The 19,218-nt window shown below is 29.5% G+C and overlaps 3 protein-coding genes across 5 annotated transcripts; all 3 read right to left on the reverse strand.

Moving 5' to 3' along the window:
- Nucleotides 1-2,419: 2,419 nt before the first annotated feature.
- LOC145202419 (uncharacterized) lies at nucleotides 2,420-7,252 on the reverse strand. Of its 3 annotated transcripts, XM_090082289.1 has the most exons (10): nucleotides 7,085-7,252; nucleotides 6,910-6,958; nucleotides 6,574-6,674; nucleotides 6,386-6,466; nucleotides 6,136-6,256; nucleotides 5,860-5,912; nucleotides 5,618-5,758; nucleotides 5,242-5,385; nucleotides 4,889-5,059; nucleotides 2,420-3,032 (listed from the first exon to the last, which is right to left on the reverse strand). In XM_090082289.1, exons 1-10 carry the CDS (start codon nucleotides 7,148-7,150, stop codon nucleotides 2,700-2,702), a joined length of 1,260 nt encoding a protein of 419 aa, XP_089938415.1. In that variant the 5' UTR covers nucleotides 7,151-7,252; the 3' UTR covers nucleotides 2,420-2,699. The 3 variants fall into 3 exon arrangements, with proteins under 3 accessions (XP_089938415.1, XP_089938416.1, XP_089938417.1); XM_090082290.1 differs by lacking the exon at nucleotides 6,910-6,958 and having other exon boundaries at nucleotides 7,085-7,229; XM_090082291.1 differs by lacking the exon at nucleotides 6,910-6,958 and having other exon boundaries at nucleotides 6,386-6,482; nucleotides 7,085-7,229.
- Nucleotides 7,253-8,008: 756 nt separating this feature from the next.
- On the reverse strand, nucleotides 8,009-9,241 carry LOC145202488 (ATP-dependent (S)-NAD(P)H-hydrate dehydratase-like). The gene has a single exon (XM_080075454.2). It carries the CDS (start codon nucleotides 8,905-8,907, stop codon nucleotides 8,017-8,019), a length of 891 nt encoding a protein of 296 aa, XP_079931580.2. The 5' UTR covers nucleotides 8,908-9,241; the 3' UTR covers nucleotides 8,009-8,016.
- A 306-nt stretch (nucleotides 9,242-9,547) lies between these two features.
- On the reverse strand, nucleotides 9,548-16,888 carry LOC145202489 (uncharacterized). Its single transcript, XM_090082292.1, has 5 exons — nucleotides 16,703-16,888; nucleotides 14,502-14,630; nucleotides 14,311-14,425; nucleotides 11,589-11,772; nucleotides 9,548-9,701 (listed from the first exon to the last, which is right to left on the reverse strand). The coding sequence occupies exons 1-5, from the start codon at nucleotides 16,830-16,832 to the stop codon at nucleotides 9,645-9,647; spliced, it is 615 nt and encodes a 204-aa protein (XP_089938418.1). The 5' UTR covers nucleotides 16,833-16,888; the 3' UTR covers nucleotides 9,548-9,644.
- Nucleotides 16,889-19,218: the final 2,330 nt, after the last annotated feature.

A 19,218-nucleotide genomic window follows, 5' to 3' on the forward strand; every position in this document is an offset into this window, starting at 1 on the left:
GTCCAACTTTAATTTCATATTTCTAGTTGACCTAATAAGTGGTTTAAATGATTAATTGCATCGGAATATCTGAAAAAACTGTAGCAACTACTGAAAAATTTTGCATAAGCTCAGTTTGTTAATTTGAAACAAAATCTTGAAAAGAAAAGATCTCAATAATTTCTGTGCACCAGCTTCGCAACTAATAAAATTTTGAATAAAAAAGAACCATCATTCAGGAATCATATTAGTATTAAAGAAAAATTTTATAATATTACCTGATATATATTTTCATGCATAATCGCGAACCCCCTTGCCAATCTCCAAAACTGCCTATGGGCCCCATGATAATTTGTTTGCTTCATGTTAATACATAAAGAAAAATCCTCAAAGTTCAACGCGAGATGGAGGAATAAAGATGCGTTCAATGTAATATTTTCTATATTTTCAAAGAAATGTATTAAATAGAACAAGTTGTCATAAGTTGTATTTCACATACAAAGTTGAAAACTCATAAAACTTGTAAAAAGTGTTAGAACTCGTCACTAAAACTCCAAGGTAAGTTCTTCTTTATTAGAGTTTCTTCTCTCACCATATCCTCACTTACTAAATGCTCCAGCTTAACAATACTCCTGCTCCTCCCCCGAACTCTGTACTTTTCCCCCGTCCTTGATATAATTGTATAAAAAATAAGTAGAGAAGTTAATTTTTGACACTTAAAATCAATTTTTCAACTTTGTTTGATTATAAATTGTTAATTTACTTTACTAATTTGTAATCAAATTACATTACAAAAAATCTGACTTGCGACTTTATAAAAAACATAGCAAAATTATACTACCCGGAATAACTTGAATCTCAGTCAAAGCCTCAAGACAAGGCCTGAACTTCTTAGAGTTGTGCTGGATATTGTCTCTTGATAGGTTACCCAAGGCTTCTTGATAGAGTAACAGAGTTCACAATTTGTCCACAAATTTTCTCTTACGTAATCTTTACATGCTGTTATTTTCGGTCATAAGAACTACAGAAAAATACTAATCTTGGAAATTATTATAGGCGTCGCATACGGTCACAATATATTATGTATAAAACTTCAGGTTGGTTCACCAAAAAACAAAAAAATCGATTTTTTTATGGCTGATGTTTGTAAAAAACATATTTAGCGCTCTCAGGTTGAAAATATTTTTAAAGAATCATCTTTTTTTTTTCATTTACTTATTTTCACTATTAAAGGAAATTTTTCAAGCTGGGTACTTTAAAAAAAGTACAGAAACTACCATAGCAACGCACCTATAACCAAAACATCATAAATTTAAATGATATTTTTGTTACTACAAAGTAATGTATACTTTACTTTACTAAGGCAAGTTATAAACACTTTTAGTCATATTTTAAAGTAACAAGAGGCAATTTGAAAATATAAAGTAAAAGCATTACGTTGTTCAGATATGTGTATGACGATTCACTCAAATCACAAGATATACAATTAATATCAAATAAATGGCAAAACCCTCCATTCAAAGGTTATCTGTTAATGTTACAGGATTGTAACATTCAGGGGATTTTAGAAGCCATATAAGATTTTATTATATTGGAAAATTTTACAAGACAAATTATCATCAGAATTATTATTAGCTTAACTTGCTCACTTCTAATTGGACAAACCTTTTTTTAAGTAATTTTCTTCTGCTTGAAGAGACAACAGCCTTTTGAACATCATTCTCTTTTGATTTGGTCAAGCGATTTCCATCAAACTTTTTCTTTTTTATACGTCAAAAAAGGAGCATACAATGTTCATAAAATAAATATACTAAGTTTAGAAGAAACACATAAACAACTTGAAGATTAAAATTTCAAATTTTCATCAAAATGTGCCAGTTTTATCGTCCTATTAAGTAAAAAAAAAAAGATTTTTTCAGATGATGATTTCAGGGGCAAATTTCATTTTTACACCTGTCAAATTGTTTAAAAGAGTTCAATGACAGAGGTTCAATTGCTGCCCCCTTTTCCCATCTAACAGACGATTAGCTTTAAACGCATCTTAAGGTAGCAGATTTTAAAGAGATGTAAATATAAATTATCCAGTATCAGTTTTATACGACTCATAAAACCTTTAACAACAAAGTGTTTTAACTATGAACCAAAGGTTTTATTTCTTATGGAGCAATAAAACTCTATCGATCAGAAATTAAAAAATTTCTAATTGATAAAAACAAATAAATTAGTTAGATCGAATTAAACAGGAAAATGATTGTGGATGGTAAATTATTGCAAACCGAATGAACGTATAAAATTAGTAGGGGGCGACTGATTTTCAGTGTAAAACTGTCTTCAAACAGTCTTGGTATCTAAAAACTCAATGAAAAAAAAACAATAATTTACACTAAAGCAACATTCCGCGTTTTAAAAGGCAGACGCCATTTTCAAAAAAAGACAAATATACGAACATCATTTTATTATTTTAAATTGAATACTCAACATCAATTATAGTTTAAACAAAGCTTCACATTACAGCAAAATTCGTTCTTAACAAATTTTTAATCAATTTAACAGTCTATATTAAGAAAAAAATTGATCGAACAGTGATTGCCTACTAATAAAAAGTAAACTGAAAAGGACTAATTAAAAAATATATTAGCGCCAAAGATACAAGAACGCAAAGTTAACCTTTCTCATAAAAAGCCGATCACGCTTCAACAGTGAAAGGAACGTTTGACTTATCAAAAATAGTCCCGAGCGTCGTTCATTTCAAATAACGGTTGCAAACTTTTGGATTGAACTTCTGCTTTAACGTTACCTATATCTGAAGAAGCACTCTCAAAATTTTCAGAACTATTGGTTGAAGACACATCTTCATGCAACATTTTGTCGGTATTAAAGGTCTTATTTCCGATCACCCAGAGCGGATTATAATGAAAGTTAAAGTCCGATTTTGAGCGTCGAAAAAAGAGAGTAACACTGGTGAGGTTACCTTGAATGACTTCACGTACGAACAGGTTCCACCATAAGTACAAAACAATTAAAAACAAGAGAGCCGCCACAAAAATTGTTAGCTAAAAGTACGGTTAAAGTTGAAATTAAGCACGATAAAGAGATTATTATCGAGAAAACCTCTTCAAATTGCTAATGAAGCCTTCAAACAGAGCACGGTTGCGTAAATATGCATCCAAAGATGTTTTTTTTGTAAAAATTTAAGACAAAGAATTACTTCGAATACATACAGTATTGGACAAAACATTTGCAACCAACATCGAACAATGCTAAAAAGTGTTCCTAATTTTACATGTCTTAAAAACGAAACGAACTATACTACCACAGCAAACAGTTCAGGAGTCTGGAGTCATAGCATGCCATGACATGAGCAATCAGCTGACAGGTGACAGCACACAGGCAGAATTTCGTTGACAAGTGCCATTTTGCAGCGGACAAAACAAGTGCAACTTTTTTGGTTTGTTTCATTTTCTTAAGTCTGGTCCGTGTCAACGTCACGGAAGTTTTTTAATAATTAAAGGAAGTATCCAGAAGCATGCAGAAGCTTCCAGAAGAAGTATCTGGAAGCATCCAGAAATATCCAGAAACATTCAGAAGCATCCAGACGCATCCAGAAGCTTCCAGAAGCATCGAAAAGAAGCATCTAGAATCTTCCAGAACAGGTTCACACAGGTTCATTTTACTATATAAGAGACATGTAAATCGACATGTAATTCAGTCAGTATATGGAAGTCAATCAGTCAGTATTATCAAGACAGTTTATCGAAGTGAGTTTTATCAAAGTGTTTTATCGAAGAACATCAATGCAAGAAGTGAAATACAACAAGTGTTTCATTACATCAATAGAGTCCACATCCAACCAAGACGTTGTATTCCACAGAGCATTATTGTATCATCACAAGGTAAATATAGCACGGTAAGCCTTGAGAAGTGTGATTATTTATTTTTATTATTTTTATGATTTCAAGTGCAAAAATGGCTCCCGACAGTCTTGGATTGGAACTAAGAAAGAAAATTATTGGCGATTACGTAAGTGGAATGTCACAAAAAAGTATTAGAGCTGCCTGTATCGGACCGAACAATCAGACGACGTGCTGTAGAAGCCGGATTGTTTTCTCGACGCCCTGCAAAGAAACCGCTGATTTCACTAAAAAACCAGAATAAAATGGTGGAGGCAATGTAATGGTCTGGGGGTGTTTTTCTGCTAACGGTCTAGATCCAATATATCGAAACGATGGAATAATGGACCGTTTCATGTATAAAAAAATCCTGAAAGATGTTATGTTACCTCATGCTGAATGGAATATGCCAATAAAATGGGTTTTTCAGCAAGACAACGATCCGAAACACACTGCAAAAGTAGTCAAGCAGTGGTTTCAAGACAACCACCTATCGGTGATGGATTGGCCGCCTCAATCTCCGGATCTCAACCCTATCGAGAGCCTGTGGGAGATCGTCAACCGCAGAATTAATCGTGAAGGTGTTCGTAATAAGGATCAACTGTTTGAACAAATCCAAAAGGCCTGGGCAGCGACTCCACAAAGTTTCATTGATCACCTGATCGAATCTATGCCTCGAAGATTCAAGGCTGTGATCGACAACAAAGGATTCGCCACGAAATATTGATAGCGAAATGCAGCTTGGTTAACATTTTATCGAGTGGCACTTGTTTTGTCCAGAAGGAAATCAACTTTTTTTAATACTTTTGATTAATTTATTAATTTTCGTGTACAAATAATGAACTCTGTGATGAATAAAACTTGAAGAACTTTGTCTCTAAACAGTTACATAGTTATTTCTCTAAATTGAAAAAATGCGGCACTTTTATATAAAGAAACTAAATTAGCATTATTTGGTTGCAAATGTTTTGTCCAATACTGTATGTTCTAGAAATTTTAAAACACCGCGGAAAAGATACTCCAAGTAATGAGAGTTTAAGAAGCCTGGTTTTCTTTTCTGTGGCGATACTTGTTGAGCACCATTTCATTTTCTTCCGGCCGTCTTTAAGCGTCTCCATAACTGAGGTCCAGCCTTTATTACATTGACAAAATGTTCCCTTCTGTTCACCTTTGTTACATTCCAAGACCAACTATAGTAAAGATAAATAGTGACGAACAAACGTTTACAAAGGTTGAGTTAAACTATTCCTTTTTGCAGGCCATATATTGCAATCGCAACGTAAGAAAAACCAGAAATGTTTTGTAAATATTAAGATAATATTAACTACTTATCTTTTTTAAAGTCTTTAGTATAAAAAAACTACCAACTTACATCTTCATGCTTGACATCTACGTAAGGGTTCATATTTTGCAAAAGAGAGCTGCCGTCTATAATTTCTGACAAAGTTCGTTTGTCATCACTCGAAAGCTCATGATCAACTAGACTTTTGCAGAGATTTCTTTCGTAGTCAAACGCCTAAAATAATTAAAAAAATAAAAAAATAAAAAAAAAGATTTTCACGAAAAATTTCTAAATAGTATAGAAAAAAATCAGCACCCTGTATAACGCACGTGCCTTTTTTTTTTTTGCAAATATAAAGAAAAACAACAGAAAATTAAATACGATAAACAAGAAGTTTAACATAAGAGATGTATCAAATAACTTTAACAAGACATTTGCCATGAAAAAAAAAAAAGATCAAGTTTACAGATGTGGGAAGATTGTCTTTTCCGAGTTCGGTTTGGCATCTGTTAACTGGTTCGCATTTAGCAAGATCTTCGCGATAAAAATTCCTAAAACCGCCATATTTTTTTGAGCATATAAATGGTTGACAGGAATTTCTCGGATTCTAAATAAAAAGCTTATCACAAAGCTTTGAGGTGCAACAGCTAGATCGAGAAGCAATCGATAAATTAAGAGCTAAATAGCTTAATCTAGAATACCAAATACCTCATCTACACCTCCGCATCTTCGATATACCATAGGACCATTGTCAAACAGCCCTAAATTTTTGTTTGACTGATTACAAATGGAGATTTTTTAAATAATTTAACTTACCAATATAAAGCTTTAGTAATTATTACTTAAAACTTCATATAAACAACGAAACATGATTAACAATAAGATAAATTTACATCAAAAAAATCCGGTTGAAATATAAGTTTTAGGATATTTACTTACACACAAAAAATTTAGTAATGGCAATTAAATTATTCTATTACTTACTTTGCATAAAGGAACGAGTGTCAGGTCCAGTTGATGTGTTAAAATTTACTGTATGCACTGTAACTTGACTACCAAGAGTCATCAAAAAGAACTTGCACCAGCCAATTCTGTCAAGTGGGTACTACAGAAAAAGAATGTAACCAATAAACAATTTAAAACAAAATTATCTTGTTAACAAATTCTTTTCTATTTTCACAAAGTTGCAGCACAATGCAATCAATCAGACAAATAAAAGAAAAAAAATACTCACTATGTTTGGAAAAACATAAGTTATATTGTACTTTTTCCCTACATCAATCTCTTTTGGAAAACCTCCATACAATTCCATTGACTGTAGTGAAAAAAACCTTGACATTGACAAATAAATTTTAAAATCAGAAATACACTCAAACCTACTAACATACAAGGCAGCTTAAGAAACAATCCAAGATATAATACTTCACAATCTAGATCTCCGGGCTCCACTTGCCAGCAGCATTCTGGATCATGAGCTTTTGTGACTGTAACACTTTTTAAGCCATAGTTTGCCACCTCCAAATCTTAAGCATTGAATAAAAATATTTACTCACACAACAAGTTGTTTATTAGGAATACATTAACAGTACTTTTCTCGACATTTAAGTTTAAACAAGAAAGATAAATTGCAGAATTAATAATGATGTGAAAATCCAAAACAACAACTAAAAGCTAACTTTACTAAAACTAATCTTAAGGGTAGAGGGGTAACTAAAAAAGGTGGATCAAAAGTCTACTATGCCAACTGACTAAACTCACAAAATCTAATTCCAATATCGTTTACTTCTACATTGTCTATGCCAGAATTCTGTAAAAAAAAAAGAAAAAAATCTAAGTAAAAAAGTAAGGGAAAGGTAAAAACAAATATTTACCTCACAAGATAATCAAGAGAAAAAAATATAAAATTTTTTAAACTAATTTATCATTAACATACCTCTATGTGAAAATCACTTGACACAGAGAAACAGATTATATAGAAAAAGATTGACCAACCCAACATGACACCACTAAGAACAAGTCCACTGGGGCCTAAAATCTGTGGTATAATTCTATATTCATATTCACTATTCTATATCCTTTAAGTTACATTAATTAATATTGCAAATGTAAAAAAAAAAATCATGGCTGTATTGACTTATCATGGTCAGCACAGCTATAAATAATAATAATTCACATTCATTTTAACAAATATATAATAATTATTTTGGCACTAACCGCAATTATCTCTTATTAATTATTAATAGACATTACAATCTTTTAAGCTAACTACAAATATCTCAATTGATTAAATAACTTCACATACAATTCTTTTTATGAAATAAAATCAATTCCATTTAATATTTACAAGAAAAAAAACTGCTCAAAAAAAAAGAGGAAACACATAAATTGTTTGCAATTATGAAGCACATAATGGTTTTTAAAAAATACATTTAAACCATTTTTCTACTTAAAAAAAACTGTAACTTTTCTATTAAAGTCATAAGATATTGATAGACAAATGAGGAAATAAAGTAAGAATGCAAGGCTACTTAATAATACAATTAAATAGCTTTAAATCAAAATTTTAAGCAATAATAAAATATGCAGTATCACTTTTAAAAATATTATGCTAAATTTAACTGAGGTGATAAATTTAGAGACATGAATGCAATCTTTTGAGCCATTTAAGAATGAACAGTAAGAATAATCTCGAAGCTTTTTGAGTTAATTTTTAGAAGAGAAAACATAAAAACAAACTTAACTACAAAGCATGTAAAAAAACTTAGAAGCTGTAAGATAAAAAGACAAATAAAAAAATATCAAAAGATTATAAGAAAACTATCTTACGTGTTTGAACATCAACAAGGACTATCAGAGACAAAAAAGTTAACTTTCCTCAAACAAATCTTGAAATACTTGATGTATTTTTGAAAAGAAGTCACCAGTGACCATTGAACGACCATATTCTTTAAAAACTGCACTGCTTAACATTTTAGTAAAAAGACACCCACTATAAGCTCCCAAAATGGATGGCTCTTTAACTTTTGCTAGATCTGCCCAATAAGTAAAGAGTGCTACTGATCCTGCTAAAACATCCCCCTGTCCACCACATCGACATACACTCCCACCAGAAACACAACAATAACTCTCTGAGTTTATAATTTCATCAATATTTCCTTTCTTCACAATTGTAATATTTCCATACTTTTCGAATAAACTGGTTAACTGTTCACTCTCTTGAAGTCCATGGTTAGTTAAAGAATCCAAAACTCTTTTAAACTCAAAAACATTTGGGGTCAAAGTAACATGCTTAAAATCTTTTAAAATATTTGGTATTTCAGAAATAACAAATAATCCATCAGCATCAACAACAACAGGCTTTTCAAACTCCTTCACAAGCTTAAGGATGTTTGTATATAAATTGAGCTTTTCACGCCCTAAACCAGGTCCAAATACAATAGAATGCAAACGTGGTAACCAAACTCTTAACTGTTTTAAAACTGTGTCGTCATCTAGTATAGGATGTACAATTAAGTCTGGACTGTAGCTTTTAATTGCAGGACCAGCAGATGAAGTGCAGAATACATGAACTATATCAGCACCAAGGCGTAGTGCAGTCATTGCAGCAAAGTAAGGAGCACCTGTATATTCACAACTCCCACCAATTACTCCTATACGACCACATTGTCCCTTATGCAAACTAGATGACAACTTTGGAATAATGCTCTTAATATCAGCCAGTTGAAAATCTTTTATAATGCGACCTGTTGATAACATTTTATGAAAAAAGTCTAAAAATAAATCTAAAACATAAGTAAATAATTACCAATTCACATGCAATTAAAAACGAACAAAAAAAATATGTATTTTTTAAAAAAAGGGAACAAAAACACAAATGAAAAAAAAAATTTAAAAACTGAATATTTTTAATGTTTGATTAACATGAATGATCAAAATAAACACCAATAAAGTAAAAACATCTCTGGCTGAAAGTTTACAGTTACAAGAATTTTAAGCATTTATTTCAAGAAAGTTAAGCACTAAAACTCTCCCACACCACTAACAATATACAGATTGAGAATTATGAGAAACTCTTTGTTTACTTAAAACTTTTTTTTTAACTAAGATAATTACTAATCACCATTTTAATTTTTATACTATGCAACTGAGGATATAAAAAATTATTGGCCTTATTAATGTAAATCTTTTCTTACATATTTTGCTGATGATAGAAAAGTGTTATCAGTTGAATATATTGACACTTAAAATACAACTTAAAACCATGTTTAAAATGCTGCAGGGACTGGGAATTAAAGTATTTTTTTAATCTTATTTCAGATACATTTTTTAAATTCAAGTTACAATAAATAACATTTTTAAAATTGGATTTTAAGTTTGCGGACAATTTGATAAAACATTCAAGTTTAAAGAATATATATATATTTTTTTTAAAGAAGAATATTAGAAAAATGATCCTCACAATGTATACTGTACAACACTAAACATGTCAACAATTATCTAGTTCCAGTTGAACCATATCCTGCTTCACCTCGAGCTGTTTCATCAAGCTCCTAAAAATCATAAATAACTTTGAATACCACAAATTAAAATCTTTACAAAACAACAGTTGTTTCGTTAGAAAAACTTTATTTGTCACAACATGTTTTTAACCAAATAAAATAATGAGTATAACTTTCTCCAAAACTGCATGTAGAAAAATATATCTAAATATTACTAATAAACATTTAAACTGAGTCAGTTGACTTCATTTGCAATCAAAATTTGAACTTGCCATCTAAATGTTCAAACTTTTGTTCAAATTGTGGTTATATAGTATATCTTAAGTAGGTCAAAAAGTAAAAATAAAAAGAATTCAATAGAGTAATAAGTTACAAAAATCTAATTAAACATGGTTAGGATAGAAAATAATGAAGACTTATGAAATATAGGTACAAAAACTTGATTCAGAACTTTCAAAAACTTAGATTGATTTCTTGTAGGCAAGGATGAGCTACCTCACATTTGTAGCGTAAAAGACAATTTAAAACAATGCAACATCCACTCAAAAATCATTGAAAGTAATAAAGTGCTACAAAATAAATCCCATAAAGAAATACTAAGTTACCAACCCAGTAACATGGTCAAATAATCAAGCTTTTCTCTAGGATCTTTCACAGACTGCAAGACAATGCTCAGTTTGTTTACAGGAAAATATTGAAAGATATAGCAGAGCGTTGATGAAGAGCAAGGAACATCCTTTCAATGGCATTCTCAAGAGCTTGGAACCACACCACTTTAAAGCATATACAAAGACATCTTTATATATAACCATAAAAGGTCAAATAAATACAGGAGCTAAAGCTGTTGCTAACAAGAGACCATGCAGTAGTTAAGGCAAATTTTTAGAGAAAGAATAATTTCCAGATATGCCACCGTGTTCCCCTGATCTGATGATTTAAGATATCAAAAAGAAGATATTTGAAATAGTAAGTGTTTTTTAATAAGCCCTGAACTATTGCTGAGCTGAAGGACAATGTTCATCAAATTTTACAGAAAACATTTTATTCTTGATTTTGGTTGTAAAAAAGTTCATAAAAAAGAATTTAAAAAAACAAATTTTTAGATAAATTCTTGACCCAACATGTTTTCTATGAATTATGTGTGTGTGCGCGCACGTGCATGTGTGTGTGTGTGTATAATGTAATTTTGCTTTAACAAATACAAAATTAAGAAATTTTTGTATTAACAAATGTATATAGTACAAAATAATTGAATTGGAAGTGGTAAAAGCTACATGCTACATTTACTAAATATTGCATTTTATTGCAAAAAATGTTCCTAATGTGCAGTATCTATGATATTCAGTTCTGTATATAGACAGGGTTATTGAATCATAATTATGACATGTCTATATACAAAATTATTGAGAAAAGAATAGAATAAACTTAAATTCAATATGAAATTCATGTTTAACATAAAAAATAGAATAAATAAAACTAATATAAAAAATATTATCAAAAGCAGAAATATGGGTTTAACTATCTGTGAAATGCTTAGAAAACCCATGAATAGTCAAGCTTTATGCAACAAAAAATATATATATATATAATCAAACTTGGTTGGTTTTTTTGGTATTGGATGTATATAAGCAACATTGGAGGATCCAAATTTTAGGATTGTCAATCGAGTTAGTTGTTCATTTCCTCTTTTTTTTAATGTAATACATAACAGTTAGAGTTGCAGAAGTATTGGAGACTCAACTTGTAAAAAAAAGTTTCTTGTTATCTTTCATATTAAATAATGGAAACCAAAATCTGAAATCATTTGGTTTTTAACACACATACACACAAAACATTTACAGTAGCATTGCCAAAACCACTTCTTCATTAGAGATCAATTTTTAATTATATAGCAAACTTTTATTATAAAAATACTTTAGAAATAAAAAAATTGTTTACCTCTAACTCAACTAACTTTGGAGTATATATTTTTTCAACAATGAACTGTGCAATACGATCTTTAAAATTAACAACAAATGGATTTTTGCTATGATTAAATAGAATAACACCAAGATTACCACGATAATCATAATCAACTACTCCTGCACCAACATCGATAAAACTTTTCAGAGCCAATCCAGATCTAAATGTGTAAGATTAATGTGATAATAAGTACAGCATTTTTAATCTCTCTTAGATTAAATATACCTAAATCCCTAAAACTCTTTATTGTAAAATAAAATTTTAATAGAGAAAACTATATGTAGTGAGGAGTATTTTTGTAAGTAAACAGGCTGAGAACCCAGGGTTGTAAAAAAAACCCAGATTCTTCCAGGTTTTTTTACAAAAATGCTCTTTACTAAATTTTTAGATTACAGTCTTTTACCTCCTTTGGGACTGACTGCACCTTTTAACAATTAAATCTTTTTAACATTAAACATAATTATATAATAGAATGCCATTTGGAGGAAAAGAGGATGGGAATGAAAGAAACTTTCAGAGGTTTTAAGAAAATATTTAACTGCATTTAGTGCAAATTAATAATCAGTTGTAAAGTGGAGCATGTTTGTGCACATAGATAAATACATGTCAAGGAAAGATGGCAATGATTTAAAAGCCTGGAAGCTAAATGACCAGCAGTAGTGTTGTTTCTAATTCTTCAAATCTGTCAAATATTTTAGTTTTCACGCCAACCTAATGAAGAAAGCTGAAACTATCTGAACATCTACTTGTCAGAAAGATTTTTAGACAAACAGGTTGCTTTTTTCTCATCAGCTCGAATACCGTTTAATTCAGCTGAGGGGCTGGTGTCAAAAGCTTTACTCACTTCTTCAGCATAGATATGATTGCCTAAATCACAAGAAATTAATGTAACAACTGCTGGATGTAAATGGAGACTTGAAATAAAACTTTTTTATTATGAAAACACAAAACATTATAGAAATACATAAGCATTTCTTTAGAAAAATGAATGTGTTGAAAGGCTAGAGACTTCATTTAATTTTTAAAGATCATCATTTTATAATAGTAATATTATCATTATTATCATTATTATCATTATTATTATTATTATTATTACTATTACTATTATTATTATTATTATTATTATTATTATTATTATTATTATTATTATTATTATTATTATTATTATTATTATTGTTGTTGTTGTTATTATTGTTGTTATAATATATATATATATATATATATATATATATATATATATATATATATATATATATATATATATATATATATATATATATATATATATATATATATATATATATATATATATATATATATATATATATATATATATATATATATATATATATATATATACAGTGCTCGAAGTGAGGCGGGATGGGGCGGGATGCCATCCCGTTACCTTTTTAAATTTTGAAGACCATCCCACCTCTTTTTTTTATGCATATTTTGGGGTGGGATGCCATCCCGGTACATAATAAATTAATGGAAATTTTATTTTATTTTCCTCCTATAAATAAACTTGTAAAAACAATTTTAAAGAATTTAAATGAACTAAAGTCTCAGCTGTTATTTAAAAATTTGCGGTAGAAATTTCAAAAACTAAATCGATAATTATAAAACATTGTGTCTTTTCTTTTGTATTTTAAATAAAAAGTTACCAAGCAACAAAAAGCGACATTGGTTTTTTTTTTTCGATAAAGTATCATTAGAGTTTTTTTTGGTGAAATAAAATATAGTACACAGTAGATTTACTCAACATTAAATGTTATGATTTAAAAAAAATTTACTTATTTTAAATATGGGTAAATGGCTAGCAAGCGGAAGGAAAAGAAAGTTAAGCAGTGATAGTTCTAAAAGTAATTTGGAAAATGACACTGAAATAAATAAAGAAGTGACAGATTTTTCGAGTATTGAAACTTGCTAATCCTTTCCTCAATGTGATGGTATTTTTTTTCAATTATTTAAAAATTGGTAAATACAAAAAAATAAGACTTGTTTAAAAATAAAATGTTTAAATATATCATTGTTTTTTGATTGCTTAATGACGTTTGATGTGAAACTCAACTCAATATTTTACGGTGACAGTCTCTTAAGAATATAACGGACCTCAAGTTGTTTTTTTAATATAGGTTTTTTACTATAGGGATACTCTAGGGATTTATAATTCCTTTATTTAATCTACACAAAATACGAAATCTATAATTTTAGGATAGGTGGGATGGTGATTAGAAAATATTAAAAACCATCCCGCTACCTTTTTTTTCCCACTTCGAGCACTGTATATATATATATATATATATATATATATATATATATATATATATATATATATATATATATATATATATATATATATATATATATATGAGCTATAAATTACATTTAGCTTAGGTTAGATTTTTGTAATAAAAAAAATAAATGAAAAAACCCTCTACAAAAATCATTCAAATAGGTTTTTTTTTGGGTGGGTTTTTTTAATGCCAGCCCTGTTAAGTATACAGTTCCAACTTTTTGATAATATCTTGAAACAAAATCTGAATTTATTAAGAACTACTACCTTACAAATTCATATTAGGAAACAAAAAACTTCATAAATAGTAGCTAGCAACCCAGGGATTAACATTTATTTTTTAGAACAAAAATGTTACTTAAACTTACAACCTTATCACTTATGTTTACATATCTGAATTACCTGGGTGCCACCCTCCCATAAGATCCTTTTGGTAATTTTACAGCAATATCAGTTTTTATCAACCTGTGACTATTTGGTTCAATTACTAATTCTTCTGCACTGAATAAGTCAAAGCCTAAAAAAATTTAAACGAGAGTTAAGCAAGTTATATTGAATAAAATTTGATGGTTTTAAATGGTAAAAAAACAAACCTGCAGCATGCATTGATCCACGGATTGGAGTAGTAGCATTAGAGGATAGTTTTTTAAAATAAAGTACACTGTCATCAGAACTGTAGTTGTTATACTGACAACAATCTTCTGCTGAATATGCCTTTTTAACTAGAAAAAGTTAATAGCAGATAAGATAAGAACAGATAAGATAATACCAGCATAATATGCTTTATTTTAGCTAAGCAATTTCAAATACAATAATGTTAGAGGTTTTTTTGGTTAGAAGCAATTTCAAATGCAATAATGTTAGGTATTGCTGGCTTACTTGTTTCAAAAATCCAAATAAGTTAAAATATTAAGAAATTAAACATTAGTATGATTGTAAGTATACATATAAGCTTTTTTTATTATTATTAAATAATACTGATCTATCAAACTATTTGGGTTTGCAAATTAGACAATATTTGGTATTTTTTAATCTTTTTTTATCTATGTATATTACACATGAAATGTTTTTATTTCAACTCTCCTGAAATTTTAAGATTTTAAAGTTTTAGATTAGATAAATAAAATAGTTAAATTCATAAAATATCTGCTGGAAATAATGTTTGGATAGTTGGTCAACAGATTTATGTAGTTGTGGATAATTATAACCAACTGCCAATTAATGAACAGGTGTCTCCTGTTTATGATTTGAAAACAAACTGATTTTGTAATCAACTTGTTCAAATGTAATCAACAAGATTTTTCAGATTTGGCATACCACTAACATTCCAAAAACTCAGAAACCAAATGCTATAAAAAAGCTAAAAAGACTATATGAGAAACATGTTTTAAGATTTAAAAAAAAAAAAAATGGAGACAGATTCAGCAGCAGGCTAAACAAAAAAAGAAGATATGACTTCTCTAAAAACCTAAGATGAAAAAACCTAAAATGAATCAACAGACTACACAAATAGTAAATCAGATGCAAAAAACTATAGAACACTTTGAAAAAGTTGATAGCAAAGTGGGAAAAGAAGAACTGAAGAAAATTATAGGACATCTTTGGTACCTGCAGACCTCATTGGTATGGTACTTTTAAATGATTCTGATCTTATTGATGACAAATGACTTATGGTTAAATCCTTACACAGGCCAGCAAAAAAAAAGATGTAAGACAAATTTTGAAAAAATTGATTCTGTCCACTCGGAGTTTTTCAGTTTTTTTACTAAACATTTAATAAATATTTTTTATACACTAAAACTAAGTCAGGATTTTCTTATTAGTGATCTAGAAACATTGCTATAGCAATAGATTACAGAAGTGCATAATAGTTTCATCAGTGCATATTGTTAATGATTGAGCTAAATTTGTAGTGAAACTTTTATGTCCCTTTTTTAAGATGAAAAGCATCAATAACATATTCTGAGGAATAGAACATGATAAATTGATGAAAAGAACCTTTGACAAAGAATTACTACAGATGATTAGATTTTAGAAGAAAATGCACATTTTAATTACTAAGAAAAATTATTTTCTTCATTTTCAAAACTTAATGAGAAAACTTTTGTTGAAAGACTTAAACACGATTGAGAGGTCTCTTAATATTTTTTCTTTGATCTGTTTAATTTTTTCCATATGTTTTTATTTACATGACACAAGATAAGCTTATATGCTAAATTAAAATCAAACTAAATTTTTTTTTTCTAATATAAGAAAAAACACCCTGATATATATGGTCTTTTTATACTCTATTGCCATTTTGTATTTATTAACTTGTTTTAAAAAATAAAAAGATTTAGAAGTATTTTGATAAAAAATATTTTTTATATTGAACTTTAGTCTACGTTAGATTCACTGATTATCTCTAATTGTGTGATAGTTGGTGCATATTTTGTAAACCTAATCAAATATTTAATTCACACAAAAAAATTTAAACATGCTATTTATAACACATACTTTAGTGTACACACTGTATTGATTGTAAATTGTTTATTGTGACAGACCTTGCTGCTTTTGTTTTTATTTAAACATAACAAGAAGAAAAGTTAAAAAATACCACAATAGAATAGTTTTTAATATAAGCTTAAAAAATTTTGCATTAAATCTAGGCTATCATCAAATTACATAGAGCCGTCATCATTACTGAAGGATCATTATTATTTAGACTTGTAGAAATATGCATTTGCTTAAAATAGAAAAACATGCAATAAAAGAAAATACATATTATCTGTGGAGCATAAATAAAAATACTTACGGTTTTTTTCTAATTCAAAATTATTTATCTTAGTGGAGTATTCGCGAGGTTCACAGTCAATCATTTTCCAGAGATTTGTGCGAGGTTTAACTAGCATTAGCACCTGTTGCAAAGAAGTTAATAATTTCATTTAAGTAATTAGTGTTTTCCCGCCAAAAATAAAGACCAGACTCCTGATCAGTCCGGTTCAATATCATAGTTACGGTCCTTTTAATTAAATAGTGGACAAAATGGTGGTCCCATCCATACAGTGGCGTACCTAGGGTAAATAGCGCCTGGGGCAAACACCGATCTCGCGCCCCTCTTCCCCCACATAAAGTGCTTAATTACAATTTTTTTAATAAATGATGACACAAACTTTATTTTATATAATATATTTATTTTATATGATATATTATTTCTTAATTTATTTTATATAATTCTCGCTTATTGTATCGCAACCAAGCCTCTTTTGCGCCCCTTTCAGGCTGGCGCCCATGGCACGTGCCCTACCTGCCCTACCCTAGATATGCCACTGCATCCATAGGATATAAAAATTAGAACTATGATTTTTTTTTTCCATCAACCTACCACTTATTAAGAACACGTTTATGTTCAAAAACTAGCTTATTTGAACAATATTATAACTTAAATAACTCAGTCAAAGTTTAGTCATAAAAAGCGTTTTTCCAATATCTATTAACAAAATTTTGTGCTTGTATTTCCTAATTGTAAGTGATGGAATCTTCCAAAGCCACACGCTCCTCTACTTGAATTAGGCTTGTTGGAAGAACTGAAGAAAGTTTTTGATCTTCAAAACTTCCTTTTCAAGGTGAACTATTACGAGTGCTGTTTCACTTTGAAGTTAACTGAATTAGTCTTAAGGGTGGCGTTGTTAAGACTGCTAAGTATTATTAATAATTTGGAATAAGTCACATATTACAACAAAAGCTCTAAATTACATTTGGAAAGCTTGCCATTTGGAAAGCTTGCCATTTGAAAAGCTTGCCATTTGAAAAGCTTGCCATTTGAAAGCTTCACATTAAATGGCAACGACTAAATAAGCTCATCATCTCCTAAAAACTTGTCAAATCAGAAAAAGTTACAAGAAAATTTTAGTGATTTATTTGTTTCACATCAAGATGCCATGTAAAAAAAATTGAGGAAAGCAGTAAGTTTTTGGTGGCCAACCAGCAGAAGACGAAAAGGCAATATTGGAGAATAGACCAAACTTTTAAAGAGAAGCGTATTGCTTAGAGTAAGGCTTCTGTGAAAGCAAATTCAGCATTTGAGCTGGTCCAAAGCAACCTAAATTTTCTTGAATTAGATAAAAGTTTGCATAGTAACCCAAGAGGTACCCAAATAACTTGTTCGAACGAATTCCCGCAATTGAAATGTAGTTCACAAGACAGCTGGGAAAGGATGTAGGGGATTTCCTAATCAATTGTGAGAATTTTTCTGGTGAATTTAAAGCATCATTTGGTTTAGCTGGCCGTAAATCTTTCACTGAAATAGGAAAAATATAGAAGACTTCACTGCTCATGGAAGAGGTCAAATTGACTCTCCACCTGTGATGGTATCTGGACATAAAAGTCCTGAAAGTAAACGAAACAGCCCTTTCTATAATACAAGAAATAAAGAACAAAATAAACGAGTCGAGATGAACTGATAAAAAATTTTTTATTTTGACACCCAGCTTCAAACATGGGTTTGAAAAGCGGAAAAGCGGAAATTGGTAGAAAACTGTTAAACTTAGCGAGTCGTCATCACATACCAGAGATAATACTGGAGAAAGTATTCAATCTAATTGATGTCTCCAAGTAATATATATAAATGTATGGTAAAATATGGAGATTTTTGGTAAATTCCGTAATTACTGGAATGGTATCAATTAGTCTACTAACTCTTCTGCTATACATAGTGAAACAACGGCTTTAATGCCAATCCATGGGAAATCAACATGATTTGATAAGATTCAGCTTGAGAGATTTTAGACAAAGAAATAAACTAACCACGAAATAATGCATACAGAAAGTCCTACTCATCAGACTCGTGAAACTGAATGTTTTAGATGTAGTTGTTGTTTTCTTATGAGCACTTTAATAATTATTAGCAACTTAACTTTTTTACATTTCAAAAAAAAAGGTTAGAACAGGTATGCATTTATTTAAGAGATCTTCTCCCAAATTAACGTATACTTTAGCTTCCTATTTCAACTTTATCCAACGCAAAAGAGTTTTTATTAAAGCGGAAGTTACTCGTTTTTAATAGTGTTGCTTAAAAAATTTATTGTCATTATCAGTGTTGGTTAATTACTTAGTTAAAATGAAGGTTAAGGTAATTTTATTCAAATTCTGCAATATATGGCTCTAAACACACTTAGATAAATGATGATAAATTTGTCTGTTTTTTCTAAGCATACTTAAAAGTTTTAATATAGTCACAAGGAAACATTAAGTAAATTAAATCGTGGTTGGCAACTTCAAGCTTAAAAGAAGCATGCAGTTTTGCAAAATCCGGAAATGAAATGTTTTGAC

The sequence above is a fragment of the Hydra viridissima genome, unplaced genomic scaffold, assembly GCF_058129835.1.
Source record: "Hydra viridissima isolate aposymbiotic clone 2 unplaced genomic scaffold, HvirCarnegie_v1 scaffold_3, whole genome shotgun sequence".
NCBI classification, from domain to species: Eukaryota; Metazoa; Cnidaria; class Hydrozoa; order Anthoathecata; family Hydridae; genus Hydra; species Hydra viridissima.